Source organism: Mobula hypostoma, chromosome 20, assembly GCF_963921235.1.
Source record: "Mobula hypostoma chromosome 20, sMobHyp1.1, whole genome shotgun sequence".
Lineage (NCBI taxonomy): Eukaryota > Metazoa > Chordata > Chondrichthyes > Myliobatiformes > Myliobatidae > Mobula > Mobula hypostoma.
In genome coordinates this window covers 54,521,520-54,547,810 of record NC_086116.1, presented here as the reverse complement: position 1 = coordinate 54,547,810, position 26,291 = coordinate 54,521,520, and the positions used below count along the sequence as shown (strand labels likewise).

The 26,291-nt window shown below is 44.0% G+C and overlaps 1 protein-coding gene across 6 annotated transcripts in view; it reads right to left on the bottom strand.

Annotated features, from left to right (window-relative positions):
* shank3a (SH3 and multiple ankyrin repeat domains 3a) overlaps nt 1-26,291 on the bottom strand; it is a 1,110,717-nt gene that overhangs the window by 48,322 nt on the left and 1,036,104 nt on the right. For 4 of the 6 annotated variants that reach the window (XM_063072946.1, XM_063072949.1, XM_063072948.1 and 1 more), the window contains 3 exons: nt 13,516-13,643; nt 8,355-8,460; nt 2,778-5,103 (listed from right to left, as the gene is read on the bottom strand). In XM_063072946.1, coding sequence (XP_062929016.1) covers nt 2,778-5,103; nt 8,355-8,460; nt 13,516-13,643 — 2,560 coding nt within the window. Of the gene's footprint in view, nt 1-2,179; nt 2,291-2,777; nt 5,104-8,354; nt 8,461-13,515; nt 13,644-26,291 lie in introns of all 6 variants that reach the window. The other 2 variants (XM_063072951.1, XM_063072950.1) reach the window with 1 other exon arrangement.

Genomic DNA, 26,291 nt, shown 5'->3' with positions numbered 1-26,291 from the left:
TTTGTTACTCAGGTCAACAATAGTCTTTTTTTTATACCTTTAACTATTTTTATGAAACTTCAGCTAATTGGATCAGCAGCTTCTTTGGGTCAAAATGTAGTCTTCCTGGTGTGTCCCTATTAACAGGAATCCACCGTACTTTTCACTTGTATTTACCAAGGAGAAGGCCATAAAAGACCGTGCATTCAAGGAGAGATTCTGGTTAATCTGAAGCAAATCAGTATTAAGAAGGAAGAGGAGTTGGATACCATGGAACAGATATATACTCAGGGCCCGATGAGATCTATTCCTGGTTGCTGTAGGAAGCAAGGGAGCAAATAGCTAGGGTGTTGATGAAGGGTTTTGCATCTTATTTAACTGTAAATAAGGTGGCAGAAGATTGAGGGTAGGCGATGTTGTTCCTTTATTTAAAAGGGGCAACAGCGACAATCCAAGTGAGGCTTACACCAGTGGTAGGATAATTATTGGACAAAATCCTAAGGTTCAGGATTCATGTACATTTGGGAAAACAGAAGCTGATCAGGATATCTCAGCATGACTTTTTGTGGCTGAAATATTTGTTTGTGGTAAATAGGAAGATTGATGAAGGCAGGGCAGTAAACACAGTCTTATGGAAATAATTAAGGCAATGTGACAAGGTCCTGCATTGTATGTTGGTCTACCAGGTTAGCAGGTGTGAGGTTCAAGGAGAACTGGATAACTGAATTCAAAATTGGCTGGGTGGTAAGAGACAGAAAGCAGTGGTGGATGGATGTTTTCCTAATTGTCATTTTGTGAATCTCGGGAATTGGATGTGAATACAGCAGATATTTAGTAAGTCTGTAGATGACATGGAAGTTGGTAGTGCTGTGGATGGTGAGGCTGGTTGCTAAGACTGCAGCATGATATAGTTCAGATGGAAAGTTGAGTGGAGCATTGGCAGATGAAATTTAATTGCATTGTGTGAGGTAATGCATTTTGGGAAGCCAAATCAAGGTAGGACATATACAGTAAGTCAAAGTTGCTGGTGAACACAGCAGGTTAGGCAGCATCTCTAGGAAGAGGTACAGTCGACGTTTCAGGCCGAGACCCTTCGTCAGGACGAACTGAAGGAAGAGCTAGCTGCCTGACCTGCTGTGTTCACCAGCAACTTTGATGTGTGTTGCTTGAATTTCCAGCACCTGCAGAATTCCTCGTATATACAGTAAATGATAGTTTATAGGGGTTCTAGTCCAGAGATACACAGAAGTGCCAATTCAGGTAGATAGGGTTGTGGACAAGACATAAGGCATACTTGCCTTTATATGTTGGAGCAGAGAATATAAAAGTTGGGATTTTATGTTGCTGTTAACTTTGAAATTTATAAAGTCTGGTCATCCAGCTCTTTTCTCGTCTTTGTACAGAGAACATAACAGACCATTCAGTCCATGATGTTTTCCAACCTTTTAACCTACAAGGTCAATGTAATACTTCCCTCCCACATAACTTCCTATTTTTCCTTCATCAACATGCCTATCTCTTAAATATCTTAATGTATCAGCCTCTACTTCCAACCTCGGCAGTGCATTCCACACACTTCCTTCGCCCTATACTTTCCTCCAGTCATTTCAGAATGATACCCTCTTGTATTAGCCATTTCTGACCTGGGAAAAATGTACTGACTGTCCACTCTATCTATGCCTCTTATCATCTTATACACCTGCAACGAATCACCTGTCATCCTCTGCTCCAAAGAGAAACGTCCTAGCTAGCTCAAACTTTCCTCATAAGACATGCTCTGTAACCCAGGATTCTCCTCTCCACCCTCCCCAAAGGTTTCACATCCTTCCTATAATGAGGTGACCAGAACTGAGCACAGTGCTCAATGTAAATATCGGTAAATAAGTACTATGCCATCGAACAGAGAGAGTGCAGAGGAGATTCACCAGGATATTGCTTGGAATAGCGGTATATTTTAGATGGGTCTAAAGCTTGGCATGAACATGGTGGATAGACCAAAGGCCCGGTTTTTGTGCAGTATAAAGCCATTACTCTATGTTTACATATATGCACAGCAACTGCAGTATCTGCATCAACCAGCTCTGTTACTTCATCAAAAAATTTAAATTGTTAAACATGATCTGTTTTTATTAATTGATTAATCCATATTAGTTTGATTACTAGTTTTAACCTACATAACTGCTAGTGAAAACTTCCCTACCATCAAACTTAAATTGACTGGTCTGTAGTTGCTGGTTTATCTTTACATCCATTTTTGAACAAGAGTGTATCATTTGCTATTCTGTAGTCTTCTGGCATCGCTCCTGTATCTCTGGAGAATTGTAAGATCATGGTTAGTACTGCCACAATTTCTACCCTTACTTTGCTCGGCAATCTCTAATGCATCCCACTCAGATCTGATAAACTTACTACTTTTAAAGCCAGCCGAGCTGGAACCTTATTTTTTGTCTTATGTTTTTTTTTAAAAACCACATCTGGCATCTCAACCAACTTTTTCTTTACTCTGACATATTCAGGACAGATCAATGAACTTAATTTGTAAATATTAGCTAGAAAATCTCCAATACTTGCCCGTAAGGATACTATGGAAGCTGAAGAGGAAATGATCAATTAATCATCTATTTTTATTAATATAAACAGTGAATTAAATGCATCAAAGATTGGAGTCACATCAGAAAATGACATTTTTTTTATAACTATTAGAACTTTGAAAAATACACTCTGAAGTTGAAACTGGAAAAGTGATTGTGTTTTTTGTCCATCATGTTTCTAGACTGGATTTTGGGAATAAGCCTTACCTTGCGGTAACAACAGGTGATCTTTTTCCTGCTTCTAGAGAGGCTGCGGTAGGCTCATCCCCGAGTGAATGAGTGTCCTTAGACAACTGTTGCAGCCTGGAGCTCAGCTCACTTATTACAGTGGGTTTGCTGCCCTCCACCATCTGAATAGGCCTGGGCTCAATGGGATCCCCCCACAACTTGGATTTTCTCTGTATGAGGTAGCGAGACCGTCCTACGCCGGGGGGTAGCGCAGACGGCTGGTGTTGGGCAACAAGCTCACTGTCTGAGGTCTGCTTCAAGAGAGGGTCCCTGAATGTGACTGGCCCTTTGTTAAGTTGGGACTTTAGCTTTGGCTTTGGAGGCACTGGAGGCTTCTCGAGTACGAAGGTCTGTCCATCAGCAAACGATGTGTAGGTGTCCAAGGGCTCCCCGCTCTCTGATGACAATGTTGACATGCTGGAGACAGTTGAAATCGTGCTCGTGGTTTCCAAGTGATGGTCACTACTGCTTCTTGTATCTATTTCTTCTACACCCGAGTCCACACTTGCTTCTGAAGGTGGGGCATCTGTTGGCTTCCCTGAGGGTGAAACGCCAGTAGTTGAAGGTGCTGAAATTGGAGGTCCACTGGGAGGGCTGGCAGTTTTCTCAGCCTTGGGTTGGATGAAGATGCCATTTGCGAATTCGTCAGGAGGTGGTACAAGCCCAATCTTGGCAAGTTCTTCCCTCGTTTCCTCATCACTAGAGGAGAGCATTGGAGGGAGAGAAACAGCAAATGGTTCTACATCTTCATCAGAGCTTCCTTGAGTTTGTGTTTTCCCAGGTGCTTCACTGGTTGGAGGCTCAGAAACAGCACTAGGTGGCTGGGAAGCTTGTGGCTCTGCAAGGAATGGTTGAGGTTGTGGTGGCGATGGCTTCAAGGCAGTTGTTGAAGTATCTTGAATTTCTGACTCTTGGCCATTACTTGTTGCATGGACCATCAGTAAGCCTGCAGTTTTCTGCTGCGATGTATCTACTATGTTGATTAGCATGCTTTTTTTCTCTTCCATTTTCTTCTCTTCTCTCTCAGCTTTCTCCACTTGCCCTGGCCTTGTTTCTGTTTCTTTCCTCAGTGTAGTGGAAGTCCCCCACTGATGTTTTCCAGGTACTCCAGATGTTGGACTGTAGCTTGTTTTGTCTTCTGGTGAGAAAGGTGGTGATGTGAGGGATTCGATTTCTGCTTTTTTTGTCTCTTTGCTGTGACCCTCCATGTAGACCGGGGTTTTTCTTTCTTGGGCTTTCACAGTTTCATTGCTTGCGGTTGGTCGCTGATGCTGTGTTTCAGCAACTAGTGCCCGCTGCCTTGCGGCCAGCGCAAGTGCCAGTGGTGAGTTAGGATCCAGCGGTTTCCCCGTCAGAGGATGTATAAAAGTCACAGGCGGGCTTGCTGGTGGTTTTGAGGAGGGAACAGGGGAAGGGATTGGTGATCGGAGAGACCTGTCGCTGCTACTCAGCAGTCTGTCATCGACTGACCTGGACTGTTGCAGAGCTGGGATGTTGGGTGCTGTTTCGCTTTCAATGGCACCCACAGAAAGGAAGACTGTTGATTTCCTCTTTTCTTCTAACCTTTTTTCTCGGTCCCGTACTGCCCCTGCAATAGCAACAGCAAAGGGACTGGCCAGGTCTTGTCCTTCTTCCTGTGTTTTGCTGATTCCTTCTTTCTGCTGTTGCTCATACTCTTTCCCGGATTGCTGAGCTATCCTCCTGGCTAATAGCTCTTTACTAGCACCAGATGATGTTCTCTCTACTGCATCTTCAACCTGGAATTGCTTGACCAGAGGGCTTTTCTTACGAAGTGGCTTTGTTGGTGCAAGGAGTCCCACGTTGAACTGGCCTACATTTGCATATGGATTGTCAACCACCTTTGCCTTTCGCTTGCTTTTCTCTTGAGGGGTTGGAGAGGCACTTGGCCATGGGATGTCTGTTGGCTCCACAGGGTAATATGACGAATCCTGCAGAATTATCATTGACCGGGCCCTCTTCTGCCTCTCCACTGGAGGCACAGGAGACCGATTTGATTCATAGACCTCTGCCGTTGTCGTCACCTGCTGGCCTCCATGAATTTTCGCTTCAGTGTTGGGTTTAAAGCTGGACCGCACATTATCATAAGTTCGTCCAGGGGGTGGAGGTGGTGAGAAAGGAGGTGGAGGACCTGTGTCTAATAGGTAAGGGGAGGGTGGGGGCGGTGGGGCGATCTGCGGAGGTGGTGGTATGCCTAATCCTTCCCGGAGAGTATCTTGCATTGATGTACTGCGTAAAAACCTTCCTTCCATTGCTGAAACCGATAGTTTATCATCTTCAGACGCTCCTGCAATACAAATAGAAGTACCTTGTAAATTTCCATAAGGTTTCACTGCGATATTGCTGACGGGCAAATAATTACCTAGAAAGTTCAGTGACACATATGAGTGTAGGTACTCGAATCTATTCTCGAAAATATGGGTTAACCTTTGCTCAGTTTCAAGAGTAATATTCCACCTGTGTTAGACAACAAAAGGTTCACATAGTGCATTATGCAGACCTGGTGAATGATCTCTGCAGGGCCAATACTAGCTTGATGTTCAGGACAGTGGCGAGGGAAGGGAAGAAAATTCCCACAAGGAAATGAATCTCAGGGCTGTATCTGGTGACGTATATGTACTTTAAGAATAAATTTACTTTGAAGTGATACTGTATGGCTATCCAAGTGCAGCCAGAGGCCATGTAGAAAAACGCAAATTATGCAATGTAAAAACACACCATTAACAATTAGCAGATTGATCAAGATACCAACCTGTTAGATTAAGTGAGGACCATCCCAGGCAGAACACAGTGGAAGGACGACAAACATACGATCATTATAATAACAGATTATTCTGTCGATTGGAAAGTCATTCAGGCATAAGATACAGTGAGTAATTTTATTTCATATTCTGTTCCTCACTGGTTTTGCACTGCATGATTCCAGTTAGAATTAGATAGTTAAGCTCTGGGAGGAAAATTCAGTCAGGGTACCAGTTCCCCAATCGTATCATTCCTTTGTTTAAGAAGGGGAACAGGGATAATCTAGCAAACTGCAGATCTGTGTGCCTTTCTTAGGGAAAGGATTTACTCACATCTAGAAAAGCATGACTTTCTTAGAACATACAACAGTACAGGCCCTTCGGCCCACAATGTTGTGCCGACCCTCAAACCTTGCCTCCCATATAACCCCCCACCTTAAATTCCTCCATATACCTGTCTGGTAGTCTCTTAAAATTCACTAGTGTGTCTGCCTCCACCACTGACTCAGGCAGTGCATTCTATGTACCAACCACTCTCTGAGTTAAAAACCTTCCTCTAATATCCCGCTTGAACTCCCCACCCCTTACCTTAAAGCCATGTCCTCTTGTATTGAGCAGTGGTGCCCTGGGGAAGAGGCGATGGATATCCAGTCTATCTATTCCTCTTATTATCTTGTACACCTCTATCATATCTCCTCTCATCCTCCTTCTCTCCAAGGAGTAAAGCCCTAGCTCCCTTAATCTCTGATCATAATGCATACTTTCTAAACCAGGCAGCATCCTGGTAAATATCCTCTGTACCCTTTCCAATGCTTCCACATCCTTCCTATAGTGAGGTGACCAGAACTGGACACAGTACTCCAAGTGTGGCCTAACCAGAGTTTTCTAGAGCTGTATCATTACATCGCGACTCTTAAACTCTATCCCTCGACTTATGAAAGCTAATACCCCATAAGCTTTCTTAACTACCCTACCCACCTGTGAGGCAACTTTCAGGGATCTGTGGACATGTACCCCCAGATCCCTCTGCTCCTCCACACTACCAAGTACCCTGCCATTTACTTTGTACTCTGCCTTGGAGTTTGTCCTTCCAAAATGTACCACCTTATTACAAATAGTTAGTACAGCTTTGTGCAGAGTGGTCATATGAACCTGATTGGGCTTTTTGACGAAGTAACAAAGATGATTGATAAGGGTTGGAAGTAGAAATTGTCTACGTGGAATTTAGTGAAGCTTTCAACATGGTGCCTCATGGTAGACTGATCCCGAAGATTAAGGCATATGGGATCCACAGTGATCAATGATTTGGCTAAACAGCAAGTTTGCAAAATATTCAAAAACTGGTGGAGTTATGGATAGTAAGGAAGGTAGTTAAAGGATATGGCAGGATATAGATCAGTTGGAGAAATGGCAGATGCAGTTTCGGAAAGGTGTGAGATTTGGCACTTCGGAAATTCAAATGCAAGAGTAAATGTTGAGAAGACTTTTGGGATGCACTCTCCCTGAGAGTGGCCACACAAGTCGATAGAATGATAAAGAAGCTGTTTGGCATCCTTGCCTTTATTGTTCACAGCATCGAATATAATGTTCACAGCACTGGCCGGTAATGTTACAGCTGAATAAAACTCTGGTCAGACCACATTTGGAGTAGTGTCTACACTTTCAGTCGCCACATCACAGGAAGGATGTAGTGGCTTTGGAGAGGGTGTTGAAGAGATTCTTCTGGGTTAGAAAACATCAGGGGAGGTGGTGGAAGCAGATGTAATAACAGTATTTAAGAGGCATTTAGACAGATATATGAACAGACAAGGAACAGAAGGATAAAGACTGCATGGGATTAGATTAATGTGGCACCACGGTCAGCACGTTTTCTGTTCTGTACAGTTCTATATTCTGTGCCAGTTATTTCTCCATCAAAATTCTGAGTGGGAACAAGATGGGGTTCAGGAGGTAGTTGTCTTTGGTTGTCCAAGCTCATATTGAGTTTAGGCAGATATTTGAGGTGTTAGAGAATTGCTGGGAAAATGCCTTGCAGGTAAGGACAGTGGAGAAAACCGAGTGAAAATAAATAAATCTCTAATGTCAATGTCAGGATTAACAAACATGAATATGGTTTAGAATAAACAGTACAAGGACAGGGAAAATTAGTTTTAATAATAGGATGGCTTTAAAAACACTTCCAATATTTGCGTTCTTTTTCTGTTTGCTTTTTGTTCAGTCAGGCTTTGGTGAATCATATATAAGTCTAGGCAGATCAAGCCATATGAGTGTAGAAAACTCATAACTGAGTAAAGTGCACATTATTAGGGAGATGAATGGCCATGAATCGGTAATTGTCTTTTTTTGCCTCAGAACATCCATACTTTCCTCTCATTTTGTCACCCCCTATTACCTTGGCCATCTATTTTTTTTATTTGTTTAGTTACTTAGAGATATACACTGTGGAACAGGGCCTTCCAGCCCAGCAAATCACCCATTTTACCCTCACTTAATCACAGGACAATTTACAATGACTAATTGACCTACTAACCAGTAGGTCCTTGGAATGTGGGATTAGCTGGAGCACCCGGAGAAAACGTGGAAGGGACGTGCAAACTTGCTTACAGAGGATTGCGGTATGCCTGCTCCTCCAACCACCCCCTCCCTGGTGGGGAAGGTCCAAACCATTGCACTCTAGGGACTGACTCGTGGGATCTTTATATCTTGCACTGATTATTCCAACACATTTTGGAGAAGTTAACCACTGGAGATAAAAGGTCAAGTGAATCCACAGATTGTATGCAGGAATAGTTTTTACCTATGGACTTTGTCCTTGACATTCCTCTAGGCATTGGGAGGTGTGGCTTGTCTGTTACAGATGATGCAGTTGACTTTGAGGGCATTCCTTGACGCTCAAATAATGACTGGAAGCAAACAGATAAATACTTACAGAAGGATAGTGAACATTAAAATTAGTTTCATCTGAAACTCAACAATAGCCTGAATTACAACTTGAATACCCTTAATCATGGCAGAAAGTCTGATGGAGCTTCACAAGGATAAAATGAAATTGACACCACAGCAGAAAAAGAGACTTCTTGCCCCCTTCCTTTCTAGACCTGACGAAGGGTTTAGCCCAAAATGTCGACTCTTTATTCCTTTCCACAGATGCTCCCTAACCTGCTGAGTTCCTTCAGCATTTTGTATGTGTGAATACCCTGATGCGTATGAAAAACACAGCATTTTCTAGAAGGACCGCTGACAAGGCACCTAAAGTCAGATTTGTTGTTAATGCACTGGTTACAGAGAGACCAACATGATTGATCCATATAACAACCGCCATGACTATTGTAAGAATTTGATTTCAGTTCAAAGAATGTGGAAACAAAATCTTGGAATCAGTAAGAAAAGCATGAAGCTGTCAGCATGCCATTATAATTCAACTGTGTCACTCATTTGTTTTGAGGTAGCAAATCTGCTGCATCTCTCTGATCCAGCCTCCACCTGACTTCAGCACAATAAGCCAGTGAACTGTATCAGTTCTTTCCAACATTGGGCAGCAAGCAATGGTCAATAATCGCTAGTCTTGTTCACTTCAAGAATTATTTTAGCCAGAGTGAATGAGCTCATCTCAGCCAATAATGCTGACTGGATTTCTTCCACTTGAACAAAAATTTAGTCTGACCACACCACCACCGAGGTCTCATTACTAGGACAATGAGCCGTTTATTGTTCACAGTTTACCTGTGCTGCCCAATGCATGCATTTTTGATTGATATTTTAATATATTATTGATGGTAATATTTTGCTTTATGTGCTGTGTGTGATTTACAGTGCCTATAAAAACCACTTACCCCACTTTGGATGTTTCGTGTTTCATTGTTCTGCAACGTTGAATTACAGTGGTTTCATTTTTTATTTTCTGACACTGATCAACAGAAAAGACTCTTTCGTGTCATTTGTTGAAGGACTGCAGCTAATACAAGCTATTTAGTCATGTTTGTACTAGCTAAACAATGGGAAGGAAAATCTAAGGCTACATCCACACTACGCTGGATAACTCTGAAAACGCTGGTTTTGAGTGAAAATGACAGACGTCCACACTAAGCGTTTTTCAAAATATCTCCATCCACATTAGACGAATATTTGAGCAAATCTCCTCCTACTGACATGCACAGGACACACAGCAAACAAGTGAAGAGGAAACGATATACTTAGTGCGCGTTTGTCCAGTTACAGAGTAGAAAAACTTAAAAGGAATTGCTCTTGGCTCTCGCACAGGAGGACTTAAAACTAAAAAACCCAAATACTGGAGCGTATAGAGGCAACCGACAAGGAGTTCACGGACAGTATGACCCGGCTGACGACGAACATTGAAAAACTGACTAACTCCGTTGCATTAATGAAGCACCTTGTTAAATGTATAAAACATGTCTGCATCAGTGTTATCTTGTATTTCCATACAATGTTACATTCGGCTGTTACACATCTGTTGTCAGAGAAGTACTTGCATAAATAGGTAAACCGCCTTCATACAAGCAAGGACAGTAAACAGGGCGAAGTGAGTATACTTATTTATTCAGTAAGCTATGCGTCAAAGTATTTGGTGAGTACATTTTTTACTCTTCTGGCTTCAGTCTCGTTGCCATCTGTTCTGAAATTGTTAGGTTATGTGGGAGGTTGCGTTCAAGAAAACAACGAAATGCCGCGCTGCGGCAATCTGTTACGGCACGTCATGACAGCGTTTTTAAATAGTCAAAAAAGCTCACTTTACAATTTAACTCTCACGCCGTTCACACTGACTGCGCGTTATAACAGCCGTACGGCACTGCTTGCGCAGTACCAAGCAGAAGCAGAAAAAGCATTGTTGCTGTGGTGTTGTCATGACAGCGTTTTTAAATCTCTCTGTTTACCCCATACACACAACGGATATTAGGCGTTTTGAGATTTATTCACTCTGGAGACTATTTCTGAAAATCTCCGTTTTCGGGGGATGAAAACGCCGCTTTAGTGTGGACGGAGGGTCAAAACGAAGAGAAAAGGCTTCGTTTTCAAAATTATCCGGCGTAGTGTGGACGTAGCTTAAGTGGCAGGGTTCATGTCAATTTGGAAAGGCAGGGATTAATTAGGCTTTTCTCATTGAAAATCCTGTCACTTATTTGACAGAAACCATGCATCTATACAAACACACTGGTGATCCAAATGAACCCTGATCCCTAGAGCTACCAGACAGCAGCTCTTTGGGCTGAGCCACTGTGAGGCCCACAATTTGTTCAATATAAAATCAGGAATTTGGATCAAAAGGCAACAAACTATGAATATATTTGGTGTGACTTGTTTATCAAAGACTGGGAAACAACGTTTCAAGGCAAAAAAGTAAATAAGCAATGATTAACATGAGGAATAAATAAAGTGGATTCTGGTTAACTGGGACACATTGGAACTAATCCAATTTGGCTCAATTAAACCAAGTTTCATAGAAACACAGTAGATAAAAAGGTATAGATAAGACAAACTTCCATTTAACTGCATAACAAAATACATATTTAAATGAAATAAAGAACAAATTTGAGTGCTACCAATACTATAAAATAATGTACTAGTTCCAAATGGTTATTGATGGAGAATTTAATCCAATATACACTGCCGTGTTCTTTTGTTTGACTGAAAATGAACAAAATCAGCGCAGACACCTAGTGCAGATAATGGATTGCCTTCATACAATGTGATCAATGATTGCATCCCCCAAATCTTCATCTTCATTGTAACATTCAAGATGGTTGCTGCTACTTTCAAATTTCTCATCATTCTTAACTTGATGAAATAATGAAATCATTTCATTTTTACTCCCAGTTGTTTCTGGCGTCTCCAAGCCTGAATGCTTAAAACTGCAGAAAGCAAAACAGTCCTGAACTGTCTTACTGCTTATTTCTTGCCAACTATTTTGTTGACTATAGCTCAGTGTTCAACACCATCATCCCCATAGTCCTGATTGATAAGTTACAGAACTTTTGCAATTGGATTCTCGACTTCTTAACTGGAAGACCAGAATCCGTGAGGATTGGTGATGGTCAGCACTGGTGTAGTGCTTAGCCAGTGCTCTATTCTCTCTATACCAATGACTATGTGGCTATAAAGAAGGCAAAACAGCGGCTATAATTCATTAGGAGTTTGAAGAGATTTGGTTTGTCAACTAAAACACTCGAAAACATCTATAGAGGTACCATGGACAGCATTCTGACAGGCTGCATCACTGTCTGGTAACGGGGTGGGGAGGGAGCTACAGAAAGGTGTAAAATTAGTCAGCTCCATCTTGGGTACTAGCTTCTGTAACAGCCAAGGAGCAGTGCCTCAGAAAGGTGACGTCTATTATTAAGGACTCCCATCACCCACGGCCTGCCCTGTTTTCATTGTTACTGTCAGGAAGGAGGTACAGAAACTTGAAGGCACACCCTCTGCGATTCAGGAACAACTTCTACCCCTCTGCTATTCAATTCCTAAATGGACATGGAACCCATGAATACTACCTCACTTGCTAAAAAAAATTATTATTTCTGTTTTTGCACTATTTTAATCTATTCAATATACATATATATACTATTCTTATTTATTTTCTTCCTATATTATCATGTATTGCATTGAACTGCTGCTGCTAAGTTAACAAGTTTCACAACACATGCTGGTGACAATAAACCTGATTCTGATTCTGATATCTATCTACTGCCAAGTTGAGGCTAGAAGTAGATTGGAGAAACAATACCGTATATTCTGCCTGGTAGTTTGGTAGTCTCCAAACAGATGACATAAACATTGATCTCTCTAACCACTCCCCTCTGTTTCTGCCCCACCCCCACTATTTTCCTTTATCCTTCTAGCACTTTCACTACTTCTTTGTCCTTCTCCACACTCATGCTCAAACCATCACCCACACCTTCTTCCCTCTGGTTCCCCAAACTTTTCCCTTTATTCCATGGTCTTCTACCACCAGCTCCTGGCCTTCACGTGTGGCTTAGCTACTAAGCCCAGTGGAACCGTTTCGACTGACAAGAGAAGGGACAAAGTAGGGTGACTGGCGCCTTAAAACCAGCCACTTCGGGCAGATGGAGCTCGTCAGTCACGGTTGGCAGCTCATCTAGGAGAAGGAAAATTCTGATCTTAAACCTCTGTTGCCGTGCAGCTATCCCCACTCATGGGGAAGGCTTTGCAAGTAAGCCCAGAAGGAAAAATCTGGAGCTGGAGTCCTACATTGAGTTCAATACTGACTGGCAACTCCTGCAATGCTGCTGGTACCAAACATTTGGTCTCTGCTGTATCTTTGGGTTCATCAGATGCATGGAGAGAGGGAGCTTGCTACATGGGCAACAGCTGCTGTCCACATCGTACTGCCCAGGCTTGCGTATCTAGACAGCTAGGACACAACATCTATGGTCAACTCTGACTGATAGAGGCCCTCACCTCACATCGCTATCTTCTATCAGATTCCATTGTCTTCAGCACGTTGCATCTTCAAATTATCACCCTCCAGCTACTCACATCATACTTATTGCTATCCCTCCTCCCCAAACCTACCTTTCGTCTCTCACCTGGACCTACTATCATCTGCCACCTCCTATTCCTCCCTATCCCCTCAGCACCTTACTATTCTGGCTTCTTCCCTCTTTCTTTCCAGTCCTGAAGAAGGGTCTTGACCCGAAACATCAATTGTTCATTTCTCTCTATAGATACCGCCTGACATGCCGAGATCCTCCAGTACTTGGTATGTTTTTGAGAAATGTCCTTATTTTCATTGAAAGGCATTAGCAATGTAGATCTGTTTTTACAATATTCAAGCAAATTTTAAAATTTTCTTTCATTTAATAACCAATTATTGAATAACTGAATTTAAATGACCAGCTCCCTTCTTGGGAATTCAGAAATTCAAGCAATGTGCCTCTGTGGTCAGAACTGAACAGAGTATGAAATGTGAATGGGTTTCTCACACTGATTTCTGCTGATGTGATGCGCCTGCTTGTGGGTCGCTGTTTGACCGTTGCAGCTCGAGAGTCTGCCGCTACGTTCTCTGTCCTAACTGAGCGATCAGCTGCTGCAAGGATCTCGTCCAGTTTCTCTGCAACAAATTTAAAACATTATGTTAGAAAGGGAAGAACATTATTTCATAGACGATACTGTATATGAAATATCAGGCTGAGCAATTAATATAAAAATAATTGTGTGATTAAAGAAGAATTGCAAATTATGAGACTTTATTCACAAAAATATTAATATTCTTGAAAGTCCAATACAGTATATATTGCTTTGCCTTTATCATTTTAATTTGATTTACAACTTACATTATTCCAATCCACTTGTGGGCTATCAATTAATGCTCCTCCTATTCATACAACCTCCTATCTTACAATTCTTGCCTTTTGAACATCCCTGATTTCCTTTGGTGACTGGGAAATTATTAAATAGATTGATTACTTTCACTGCTCAGTTTACACATTCAGATTTGTTCAACTGGATGACATTTGGCAAGATAAGTAAATTGAGAAGCTAAAGCATTGACTGAAGAGTCTTGAGGAGTCATACTCAACCCTGTTCCAATCTTTGAATGAATATTACTCGATGAAGATTTATGGAGCCAGACTGAAAGTGGTTGTCAGCAATCCTACTGCTGAGGAATTACTCTAGCCCGATGCTCTTCTGAGTGAGTGAGTGTTGAATTAAGTCAATTTCCAGATTTGAGTCAAAAGATCCAAGACCTGATGTCTGATCCTCTGTACTTGTGAGAGATTGTCTCTTTGTTGTTTCTTCTCTTTCCTTTAAACATATCTGTTCCCTTCTCTTTCTCTTTCTTCCCTGGTTCTTTTTATTTGAAACTCTTTTGCTCATTAACTACCCTGCAGCAACACAATCTCTGAACAGGTTGTGGTCTGGTAAATCAAAATATTTCAATCATGAACACTGAAAAATTACACTAGCTTAACCCTAATTCTTTTCATTTCATTAAATCCAGGGATTGGGCAGCTGAAGCATAGTCTTAATGGAGGCTGGAGAAGGGTTGGGAGGAGGTAGTGATTTACATAATATCAGAATATCACATATATTTTCATGAGGGCAATTTAAAGAAATTAGCCGGTTAATATCAAAGTTGCTGGTGAATGCAGCAGGCCAGGCAGCATCTCTAGGAAGAGGTTGAATTTCCAGCATTTGCAGAATTCCTGTTGTTAGCTGGTTAATATGGTATGCTTAGTTAAAATGATTGTCTCGGTGGGGTTTCGGATAGTTAAGGAACCTTCGCTATAAGCGAGGACTTGCTGCTGATGGAAGAGGGTTATTTTTAATTCATTTTAAAGAAAGTATGATTTTACAAACATCAACAGGCACAATTAGTGCAGTAAGAAGATTAATTGGTACAAAATTTGTCTCCAGAAGTATATTCAATCTCACTGATCTGAAAAATGACATACCGTTCTTATTCACAGAAGAACCAACTTTTGCTAACTTTGTTTTCTTTGAATTGTGCTCTTCACTGTCAGCCAGCAACCTGTATTTGTTGCTAGGTTGCTCTACAACACTGCAGCCTCAGTACTTACTCTGAGTGTTTAGAACTTTGTATTGACTTCCAAAAGGGATTTGTGTACACCTAACACTTGCTCACAGGATGCCATGGTATTTGACTGGCACCAGGGGCATTGCTGGCATCCAGAGACCATGTGAGAGAGCACACGGAAGGGATTATCACTACAGATCTTATATACCTGCAGTTACTTATGATCACAGCTAGAGAGCACTGACTTGGCTTCACCAACACAGACTTCGCTGACACCTGTCCTCTCTTGCTTCTCCCAAAAATAGGCTCCCACATATGCCTAATTGCTTTGCTTATGGAGGCAATGGTCACCATCACTTCCCAGGCTGCAGTCATGATTGTTAGTTTGCTATTAACTCCTACATCAGGAAGGTCACTCAAGCTGCTTGTTCAAGTAGAGAATACTTAATTTAAATGTACAAGGATTTGCTAGCTTTTATGGCTTTTCCCAGTATGCACCACATATTGTAGCACTCCCTGGCAATCTCCTACCAGAGATATCTAATTACAATCATGGATTCACTTCCGGTGTAAGATGGCAGTGGCGAAATATAGTGATGCCTTGCTGGTAGCAAACAAAACTACTAACTATTTTATTAATTACACTTTTTTTCTGGAAAAAGATTACTGCAAACAATAGTCTGTCATATCCCTTTTGGAGTTGAGCTTTTGAACCGCCTGTATGACCTGGCATTTTTGTGCTGTGAACTGAAGTCTCGAAGGTGCAAACAATTCCACAGATTCACCACTCTCTGGCTAAAGAAATTCCTCCTCTTCTTCATTCTAAAATGACATCTCTCTATTCTGAGACTGTGTCCTCTGGTCTTAGACTCTCCCACCATAGGAAACATATTTACTCTATCAAGGCCTTTCACCATTCGATAGATTCCAATGAGGTCACCCCTCATTGTTCTCAATTTTAGTGAATACACACCCAGAGCCATCAAACACTACTCAAATGACAAGCCATTCAATTCGGGAATCATTTTTTGAATCTCCTTAGAACCCTCTCCAGTTTCAGCACATCCTTTCTAAGATAAAGGGCCCAAACCTGCTCACACTACTCCAAGTGAGGCCTCATCAACGCTTTATAAAGTTTCAGCATTACATCCTTGCTGAGGATAACAGGTACACGGGCAGGAAAGTTTGAGAAAGACATGGGGCAAACTTGTGCAAGTGGGACCAGCCTGATTCAACATCTTGGTCAGCATGGACCAGCTGAGCTGATGGGCCTGGTTGTATTTAAATGTCTCTACTACCCTCGATCAATAGTGTATACCAAAACCGATACTACACGGGCTTAAAGAAGGAAAGCCAACAATGCTGTTTAAGGAATGTCATATAGAAAAACTTGGAATTTTGAAAACCATATTAGAGTGGCATCAACACCCTTTTAATGCCATTAGAACGTAGAAAATGAACTTCTAGGCTACAGTGGGATATCCTCCTTTCTTTGAGGCTTTTAGGTTCAAGAGAATGATGTACTTCTAAGGTAGCAGCTCAAAGTATCACCAAGGAGCTGAGCTCCTCTTGTAGGTAATGTCATTCCCTGAGCTATTAAATGAGAAAGTTACTTTTCAGAGGCAAATATAAAAGATTCCTTAATAATATTTGTAAAGGGGTGCAATGGTCCTTCTCGGATCCTGCTTGGTCCCTTGGTGTTCTTTACTTCTGTGTCTGAACTGGCTTCATTGTCTACTTTATAACATTGAAATGTTCTTTGGCTGTACAATGTTTTGGAATGCCTTGAGTTTTTGAAAGAGCCTCTGAAATTGGGAGCTCTTTTTCCCCTTTTGAAAGAGATAAACCTTTTAAACGGGAGTGTGCAGGAGATCAGAGAAGAGCTACTCAGAGAATCAGCACAACTGTAATGGATTACACTCATGAAATGCTGAAGGAAGGCATCAAGTCAGCCAGCACCTATGGAGGGGAGTAAACAGTTGACATTTCAGTTTAAGTTCTTTCTTCGGGACTTGGTGAAAAGTTTCAGCCTGAAAGGTCAACTGTTTATTCCCTTCCATAGATTCTACTTGACCTGCTGAATTCCTACATTTTGTGTGTGTTGTTCTGGGTTTCCAGCACCTGCAGAATCGCTTGTGTTTGTAACTGTAATGGGTTGCGTGGTCTTTTTCTGTACAGCATGATTAATCTGTCTCAATGCAAATTTGACATAACATACAAGCATTTTCACTGATTTTGGGATGACACTCAGCAACTACTAATTAGAGGAAGAATTCTGGGAGCTCAGCACATAACCTTCCTGTTACACGAAACTAGCTGTAAGCTTCATTAACACTGTGCAAACCCCTCTCCCCTCCAATGGAAATGATCTGTACTCCTCATGAATGTTGCTGGGGCTTTGTATTTTGAATTTGACATTCAATAGGCATGGAATACATGTTTTTATTCCTCAAACCCACTAATTAAAGCTCTGAGTAAATATGTTTGTCACAATGATAATGTGCTGATTGGATTCAAACAGGATAAACTAGGCATGCTTGTAGACTGATGTAATCCACTTTGTACAACTGCAGTTCTCTGTTAATAATGGATCATTTCCTTCCCATTGTGTCTCATGCAAATGCTGAGGCAGGCACAGCAGGGGTGTGATGCAGAGAGAAGTGTCTGGGAAAGCTGCACATGTTTAAAGAGGTTTTGAGCTCATTCTTGAATCTCTTCCTCACTCCACCTGATAACCCCTTTCCATGACAGAGACGGTAACAGCGTTTGGTTTAGGAAGTCTGGTGTCGGGCACGTGAACGACATCGTTTCTGCAGAGTAGATGACTGAGTGCAACCTGAGCTTCAATCTGCTACCAGTAGCCACCCACTTCAACTCTGCTTCCCACTCCCATTCAGATATGTCCATACATGGCCTCCTCTACTGCCATGATGAGGCTAAACCCAGGTTGGAGGAGCGACACCTCATATACCACCTAGGTAGTCTCCAGCCCCTTGGTATGAACATAGAATTCTCCAACTTCCAGTAATTCCCTCCCCCCTCCCGTCCTCTATCCCTATGTCACTCTGCCCCCTCTCCCAGCTGCCTATCACCTCCCTCATGGTTCCACCTCCTTCTACTACCCATTGTGTTTTCCCCTATTCCTTCTTCACCTTTCCTGCCTATCCCCTCCCCCACCCCTTTATCTTTCCCCTTACTGGTTTTTCACCTGGAACCTACCAGCCTTCTCCTTCCCACCCTCCCCCCACCTTCTTTATAGGGTCTCTGCCCCTTCCCTCTACAGTCCTGACGAAGGGTTCCGGCCCGAAACGTCGACTCATTGTTTCCACGGATGCTGCCTGACCTGCTGAGTTCCTCCAGCATGTTGTGAGTGTTGCTTTGATCCCAGCATCTGCAGAGTATTTTGAGTGTTTTGTCTGGTTTGAGGTGCTGTTATCACAACCATTCATTGGTTGTGGCATTAACTTTCAGTTTGAGAGTTTTAGTTAATGACCCTGTTGGTCTAGCTTTTTCCTTTAATTCTGTACAGTTCTCATTAAAGTCAGTGAAATGCAGATCTGCTTCAGAGTCTCTCTCTCTCTCTCTCCCTCCCTCCCCCCTCTCTCTCTCCCCCCCCCACCCACACCGGGTTATAAACCACATATCCTGTCAGCGAGTCTTTACAAACAGAAATGGACCCAGCAGAGACAGCAGCTGACCTTAGCCCTGACGTTCACTGAGCAGAGAGTAGGTAAGTTACAGGTGGTTGAATCTGTATTGGGAAAGTGACCGAAGGAGTACAACAAGCCAGGTTCAGCTGGAAGGACAGGTGTCAGCTCCTGCAACAACAGTCCAGCAGCTCACGGCAGACAACCAGAATCAGGAGGCAGTGATTTCTGCTCTCTCAGCCGCAATCCAGCAGTCAGTCCCACTCCCAGCATCTCCTAGATCCTCCTCTTCAACCTCGACAACCAATACCCCTACTCCCACATTTGGACCAGAACCGACTGTTCCTCCAGCAGGCAGATATTCCAGTGATCCTTACAGCTACCGGTGTGAGCTGACTCTTCAAGCCCAGCCTGGTTGGCTTGGTGACGATGCGTGTAAACAGCATACAAGGTGAACCTCTTACAGACCCGCATTTAGCCTTTTCAGTGCTCTTTGGGAGCAAGGTTCCCTGCAGCCCAGTCATTTCAGGTGATTTGTTGTTGAGTTCAAGAGAGTTTTTGACTTTCCAGTATGGGGTCAGGGGCTGCACACTGACCCCTGGATCTGTGCCAAGGTAGAGGGACAGAGAGGGACTATGCAGTAAAGATCTGCGTGCTTGCGGTGGAGATGGGGTCGAATGAGAGATCCCTCATCACTGCCTTCCACTGGGGTCTGAGCTTAGGGGTCTAGCACAAGAGCACTGTGTGTGATGACGACAGCCTGGATGACCTGATTAATCTGACCTTTTGAGTTGAAAACCGAGCAACTGAGTGGGATAGGAAAAGAATGTCTCATGCTTCCTACTCATTGGAGCACGGTTTGTCATCACCCAGACCACAGAGTAGCCCACATATACCTGTCTCAGGAGCAATGAGATCGATGCAGGAGAATCGGTTCCTGCCTCCGATCCAAGACACTTCCGAGCTTCATGTCCCAGGCACTCAGGAAAAAAGGAAAACTGCCAGCAGGAAGGGCGTTCTGTCAGCTTCCCCTACCTGTGCGATACTCTGAACTTTCCTGTCATGAGGTTGGGGTGGGGGTATCTCAGACCCATGAACCTTCAGGCATTTATTGACTCTGGGGCAGCTGGGAATCTCAGCGATATACTATGGCTCAAAAATGGAGTTGGTGTTTTTCTCTCTTTCATCCAACTCAGAAACTGAGAGAAAATATTGACGTGAAGGCCCTGGAATGTTGACACCTGGGTACTGGATAGATCCACCTTTTCAGTGAACACCTTCAACTTGTGCTCGAAGGCAACCATAGGGAACAACTCTCCTTCTACCTGGTTGATTTGCCTGAAGTGCCACTGCCCGACATAACCCACAGATTGATTGGTCACTCCTGGAGAGGGGACCAGTGTGCATATTTACCTTTCTCGGTCCAGCTCAAGCTTCAGTCTGCGAAAACCCTCCTGTGTCAGCTGGCATTCCAGCTGAATATGCTGATCCTCTTGTGGTCTTCAGTAAAAGGACGGCCGCCTTCTTGCCTCCACAGCAGCCGTATCACTGCACCTTTCACCTCTTACCTGGTACTAGTCCTCCCCGGAGTTGGCTCTTCTCTCTCTCTTATCCAAAAATGATGGCCATGGAAGGGTATATCCAGGAAGAACTGGGGTTTATCCGTCCATCAACCTAACCAGCAAGAGCAGGCTTCTTTTTTGTGAGCAAAAGGATGGCAAGCTTAGTTCCTACATTGATTATCGGCAGTAAACAATAACACGGCAAAGAACTGCTCCCCTCTTCCCCTGCTTTCCTCTGCATTCCAACACCTCCAGAGAACAATCATATTTTCCAAAATCAATCACGCAATGCTGATAATCTTGTTCGTATTGGAGAAGGGGGCGAGTGGACGACAGCATTCAACACCTCCACTGGCCACTATTAATACCTTGTGATGCCCTTTGGTCTGGCCAAGGCCCCTGTGTTTTTCAGGCACTAGTTAATGATTTACACAGGCGCATGTTGAATCAGTTCATTTTTGTATATTTGGATGACATTCTAATCTATTCCCACTCTCGCCAGGAACATACCCAGCAAGTCCGGAGCATTTTCAGATGGCTCCTCGAGAATAATCTTCACACCGAGCCAGAGCAGTGGGAGTTCCATATAGAGCAGCTGTTGTTTTTGTGCTACATCCTCAGTCCTTCCATTGTTCAACTGGACCGTGTAAAGTTCTGGCAGTCACAGAGTGGCTCCAAACCATCTACGGCCATAGAGTTGTGGTGCTTCTTGAGGTTTGCAAACTTTTATCACCGCTTCATCAGAAACCAGTTCCATCGTGGCCCCCATAAATGCACTTGCCAAAAAGACTTCTGCAGGATTCCATTGAACAAAGTGGACCAAGCATTCTCGAACTAAAGTGACACTTCAGCACTGCCCATTGTTGCAATAGCCAGACCCATCCCGGCCATTCATCATTGAGGTGGATGCATTAGATGTTGGCATTGAAGCTGTGCCCTGCCAGCGTGCTTCTGTGAATAGCCAGCTTCACCCCTGTGCCTTTCTTTTCTGTTTCCTGACTCCAGCAGAGTGTAACCATGACGTGGGGAACTGAGAACTTCTGGCTGTCGTGGAGGCCCTGGAAGCGTGGTGACACTGGCTGGAGGGGTCAGAGCACCCCTTTCTGGTATGGACAGATCACAAGAACCTCTCCTACATTCGAACGCTCAGAAACTCAACTACCTCAAACCTGTTGGGCTCTCTTTTTCATCCGGTTTAATTCCATCCTCACCAATCATCCTGACAGCAAGAATATCAGGGCCGATGCTCTCTCCCAGCAGTTCGACGGATCTGAGGACACTGCCAATCCAGAGCTCATTCTTCCTCGCTCGTGTATTGCTGCTCTGGTAATTTGAGGAAGAGAGGGATAAAGGGCCGCCCAGCAGTCAGGTCCAGGCCGAGGTGGGGGACGTCCCAATCAGCTGTTTGTCCCTGCCACAGTGAGCCCCAGTGTTGGAATGGAGTCATCCCCCCGACTGGTTGGCCATCCAAGAATTCAATAGATCCTGGAAATTATCAAGAGACAATTTTCGTGGTACACTAAGTCCAAGGATGCCCCTGGTCCTACCTCTTGGTTGATTTCATCACTGGTCTCCACTGCCTAATGGAAACACTACCATTCTGGTCGCTGTGGATCGATTCACCAGGGCTGCCCGCTTCATTGCCCTCCCTAAGTTCCTGTCGGCTCGTGCGACTGTCACCCTCATGGTTCAGCATGTGTTCAGGCTGCACGGCTTCCCTCAAGACATAATGTCTGATCATGGACCACAGTTCCCTTCCCGCTTTTGGAAGGCCTTCTGTGCTCTTTTGGGAGCCAAGGCCAGCCTCTCATCTTGTTTCCTACTGCAATCTAACGGCCAGACTAAGAGAGTGAATCAGAGGCTGGAGACAACTCTGCGCTATCTAGCATCTTCCAACCCCATGTCCTGGAACTCCCAACCGTCCACAATAACCAGTTGTCCTTCGCTGGCATGTCCCCCTTTAAATGCCAGAAGGGATTCCAGCTACTGCTCTTCTCCGACCAGGAAATCAATGTGGGCAGTTCCTGCTGCTGAACAGTCAGTCCAATGCTACAATTGCACATGAAGATGGACCAAGGTTTATCTGCTGCGCACTCAAAAACAACATGCCAGCAGGCTGATTGGCTCCACTGACACCTGAGGCCTCTTAAGCCGGGGAGAAAGTCTAGCTGGTATCTAGGAATCCTCTTTTGAAAGTCGAGAGCAGAAGGTTGGCTCCACGCTATGTGGGACCATTTGTAGTGAAGGTGGCCGTAGTTCAAAGTTCAAGTTTAATTGTCATTCAACCATACATGAGTACCCATGAGTACGGCCAAATGAAACAGCGTTACTCTGGGCCCAAGGCGCAAAACACAGCACCCACAGCACAACGCACGTATAGCACATATAAGCAGGCACATATAAGATACCAGTAAAATAGAGTCACACAAAAAAAACTATAGTCCAAGACCCTGACTCCATGAATGTTGCAGAAATTTGTAGTCAAACACAATACGGCTTGTCTTCTGCTGAGCAAACACAAGGGGCCAGCATGGACTCCAGCTTGGACGCTGCATCACATTGCCCCTGGTGGAGTGCATCAACTCTGATATCTCTCCTTTGGGTGGCTGTAAACTGCAGCTCAAGGCCCAGTAATTGCTACAACTGAAGCCACGGAGATCCTCCACTGTCTGCTGTCCGCCAATACATCAGTGAATCGGATTTGCAGCATTCCACATTAGCAATGTCCAACGGGGTCTTGTGATCACAGGAGAAGTGATTAAGCCAGTCACTCACTACCAACAAGGTCTCGTATAGAATGCATGTACCATCATCAAGGCACAAGGCACAACTGCGCAAGCACATGTACGTCAACGAGTTAGACCGGCGGGAAGGATTTAAAAGAAGGCAGCTTTATAGAGCAGGTATCAGAGGAGCGGGCGACAGAATACAGGGAGTCAGAGTAGGAGAGCTTTGGTTCAACAGGACTTCCACGATAACGGGTCGAGGTGAGGTAAGCTGCTTGTGAGGAATAGGAAGTACGTCTGCGAGGCCAGTGTTCTGTACTGGGTGTCAGATGTGGGATGTCCAGGAGACTCCCAACCTCCTGGATGGCAACATCTGCGCCAGGTCCATCGAGCTGCAGCGTATTACCGACCGGGTTATGGAATTGGAGCTGCAGCTTGATGACCTTCGTCTGGTCAGGAAGAGTGAGGAGATGATAGAGAAGAGCTAGAGGCAAGAAGTCACACTGGGGCCTTGGGAGAAAGATAAGTGGGTAACAGTCAGGAGAAGGAAGGGAAAGAGTCAGATACTAGAGAGTATCCCAGTGGCTGAACCCCCTTAACAATAAGTACTCTTGTTTGAGTACTGTTAGGGGGGCACAACCTACCTGGGGGAAGCAACAGTGGGCACGCCTCTGGCACAGAATCTGGCCCTGTGGCTCAGAAGGGTAGGGAAAGGAAGAGGAAGGCAGCAGTGACAGGGGACTCTATAGTTAGGGGGTCAGACAGGCGGTTCTGTGGATGCAGGAAAGAAACTCGGATGGTAGTTGGCCTCCCTGGTGCCAGGGTCCGGGGATGTTTCTGATCGGGTCCATGATATCTTGAACTGGGAAGGAGAACAGCCAGAGGTCGTGGTACATATTAGTACCAACGACATAGGTAGGAAAAGGGAGGAGGTCCTGAAAACAGACAACAGGGAGTTAGGAAAGAAGCTGAGGAGCAGGACCTCAAAGGTAGTAATCTCGGGATTACTGCCTGTGCCACGTGACAGTGAGTATAGGAATAGAATGAGGTGGAGGATAAATGCGAGGCTGGGGAATTGGAGCAGGGAGCAGGGATTCAGATTTCTGGATCATTAGGACTTCTTTTGGGGCAGGTGTGACCTGTAAAAAAAGGATGGGCTGCACTTGAAACCGAGGAGGACCAATATCCTGGCAGGGAGTTTTACTAAGGCTACTGGGGAGAGTTTAAACTAGAATTGCTGAGGGGTGGGAACCGAACTGAAGAGATGCAGGAAGGGGCGATTGGCACACATAGAGAAAGCTTGGAGACAGTGTGAGAGGGAAGATAGGCAGGTGATAGAGAAGGGATGTGCTCAGACCGATGGTTTGAGATGTGTCTATTTTAATGCAAGAAGCGTCATGAACAAAGTGGAAGAGCTTAGAGCGTGGATCAGCACTTGGAGCTATGATGATGTGGCCATTACAGAGACTTGGATGGCTCAAGGGCAGAAAAGGAGGAAGTCATGGAGCGATTGTCTACGGAGTCTCTGTGAGTGGACGTTAGGAACAGGAAGTGGTCAATAACTCCACAGGGTGTTTTTTGTAGACCACCCAATAGTAAGAGGGACATTGAGGAGAAGATAGGGAGACAGATTCTAGAAAGGTGAAATAATAAGAGTCGTTGTGGTGGGAGATTTTAATTTCCCAGATATTGATTGGCATCTTCTCAGAGCAAGGAGTTTAGATGGGTTGGAGTTTGTTAGGTGTGTTGAGGAAGGTTTCCTGACACAATATGTAGATAAGCCTACAAGAGGAGAGGCTGTACTTGATCTGGTATTGGGAAATGAACCTGGTCAGGTGTCAGGTCTCTCAGTGGGAGAGCATTTTGGAGGTAGTGATCACAATTCTATCTCCTTTACCATAGCATTGGAGAGGGATAGGAACAGACAAGTTAGGAAAGTGTTAAGGGGAAATATGAAGCTATCAGGCAGAATTTGAAAGTATAAATTGGGAACAGATGTTCTCAGGGAAATAAATGGCAGAATTATGGCAATTGTTCAGGGAATAGTTGTGTGACATTCTGCATGAGACAGGAAAGGGATGGTTGGGTACAGGGACTGTGGTTTACAAAGGCTGATGAAAACTTAGTCAAGAAGAAAAGAAAAGCTTTTGAAAAGTTCAAAAAACTAGGTAATGATAGAGATCTAAAAATTGGAAGGCTAGCAGGAAGGAGTTTAAGAATGAAATTAGGAGAGCCAGAGGGGCATGAAAAGGCCTTGGTGAGAAGGATTAAGGAAAACCTCAAGGCATTCGACAAGTGAAGAGCAAGAGGGTAAGACGTGAGAGAATAGGACCAATCAAGTGTGACAGTGGAAAAGTGTGTATAGACCGGGGGTGATAGCAGAGGTACTTAATGAATACTTTGCTTCAGTATTCACTGCGGAAAAGGATCTACCCTAGGCTACAATGGGAGACGAGGGAGGAGATTGCTGATCCTCTGGAAATGATCTTTGCATCGTCAGTGGGGATGGGAGAGGTTCTGGAGGATTGGAGGGTTGCAGATTTTGTTCCCTTATTGAAGAAAGGGAGTAGAGATAGCCCAGGATATTATAGAGTCTTACTTCAGTGGTAAGTTGATGGAGAAGATCCTGAGAGGCAGGATTTATGAACATTTGGAGAGGCATAATATGATTAGGAATAGTCAGCATGGCTTTGTCAAAGGCAGGTTGTGCCTTACGAGCTGATTGAATTTTTTGAGGATGTGACTAAACATATTGTTGAAGGTAGAGCAGTAGATATAGTGTATATGGATTTCAGTAAGGCATTTGATAAGGTAGACCATGCAAGGCTTATTGAGAAAGTAAGGAGGCATGGGATCCAAGGGGACCTCGCTTTGTGGATCCAGAATTGGCTTGCCCACAGAAGGCAAAGTGTGTTTGTAGATGGGTCATATTCTGCATGGAAGTCGGTGACCAGAGGTGTGCCTCAGGGCGTGTTCTGGGACCCCTTCTCTTCGTGATTTTTATAAATGACCTGGATGAGAAAATATGATGGCAGAATATAGTATTAATGGTAAGACTTTTGGCAGTGTGGAAGGTCAGAGGGATCTTGGGGTCCGAGTCCACAGGACACTCAAAGCTGCTGCGCAGGTTGACTGTGTGGTTAAGAAGGTGTACAGTGCATTGGCCTTCATCAACTGTAGGATTGAGTTTAAGAGCTGAGAGGTAATGTTATAGCTTTATAGGACCCTGATCAGAACCCATTTGGAGTACTGTGCTCAGTTCTGGTCATCTCACTACAGGAAGGA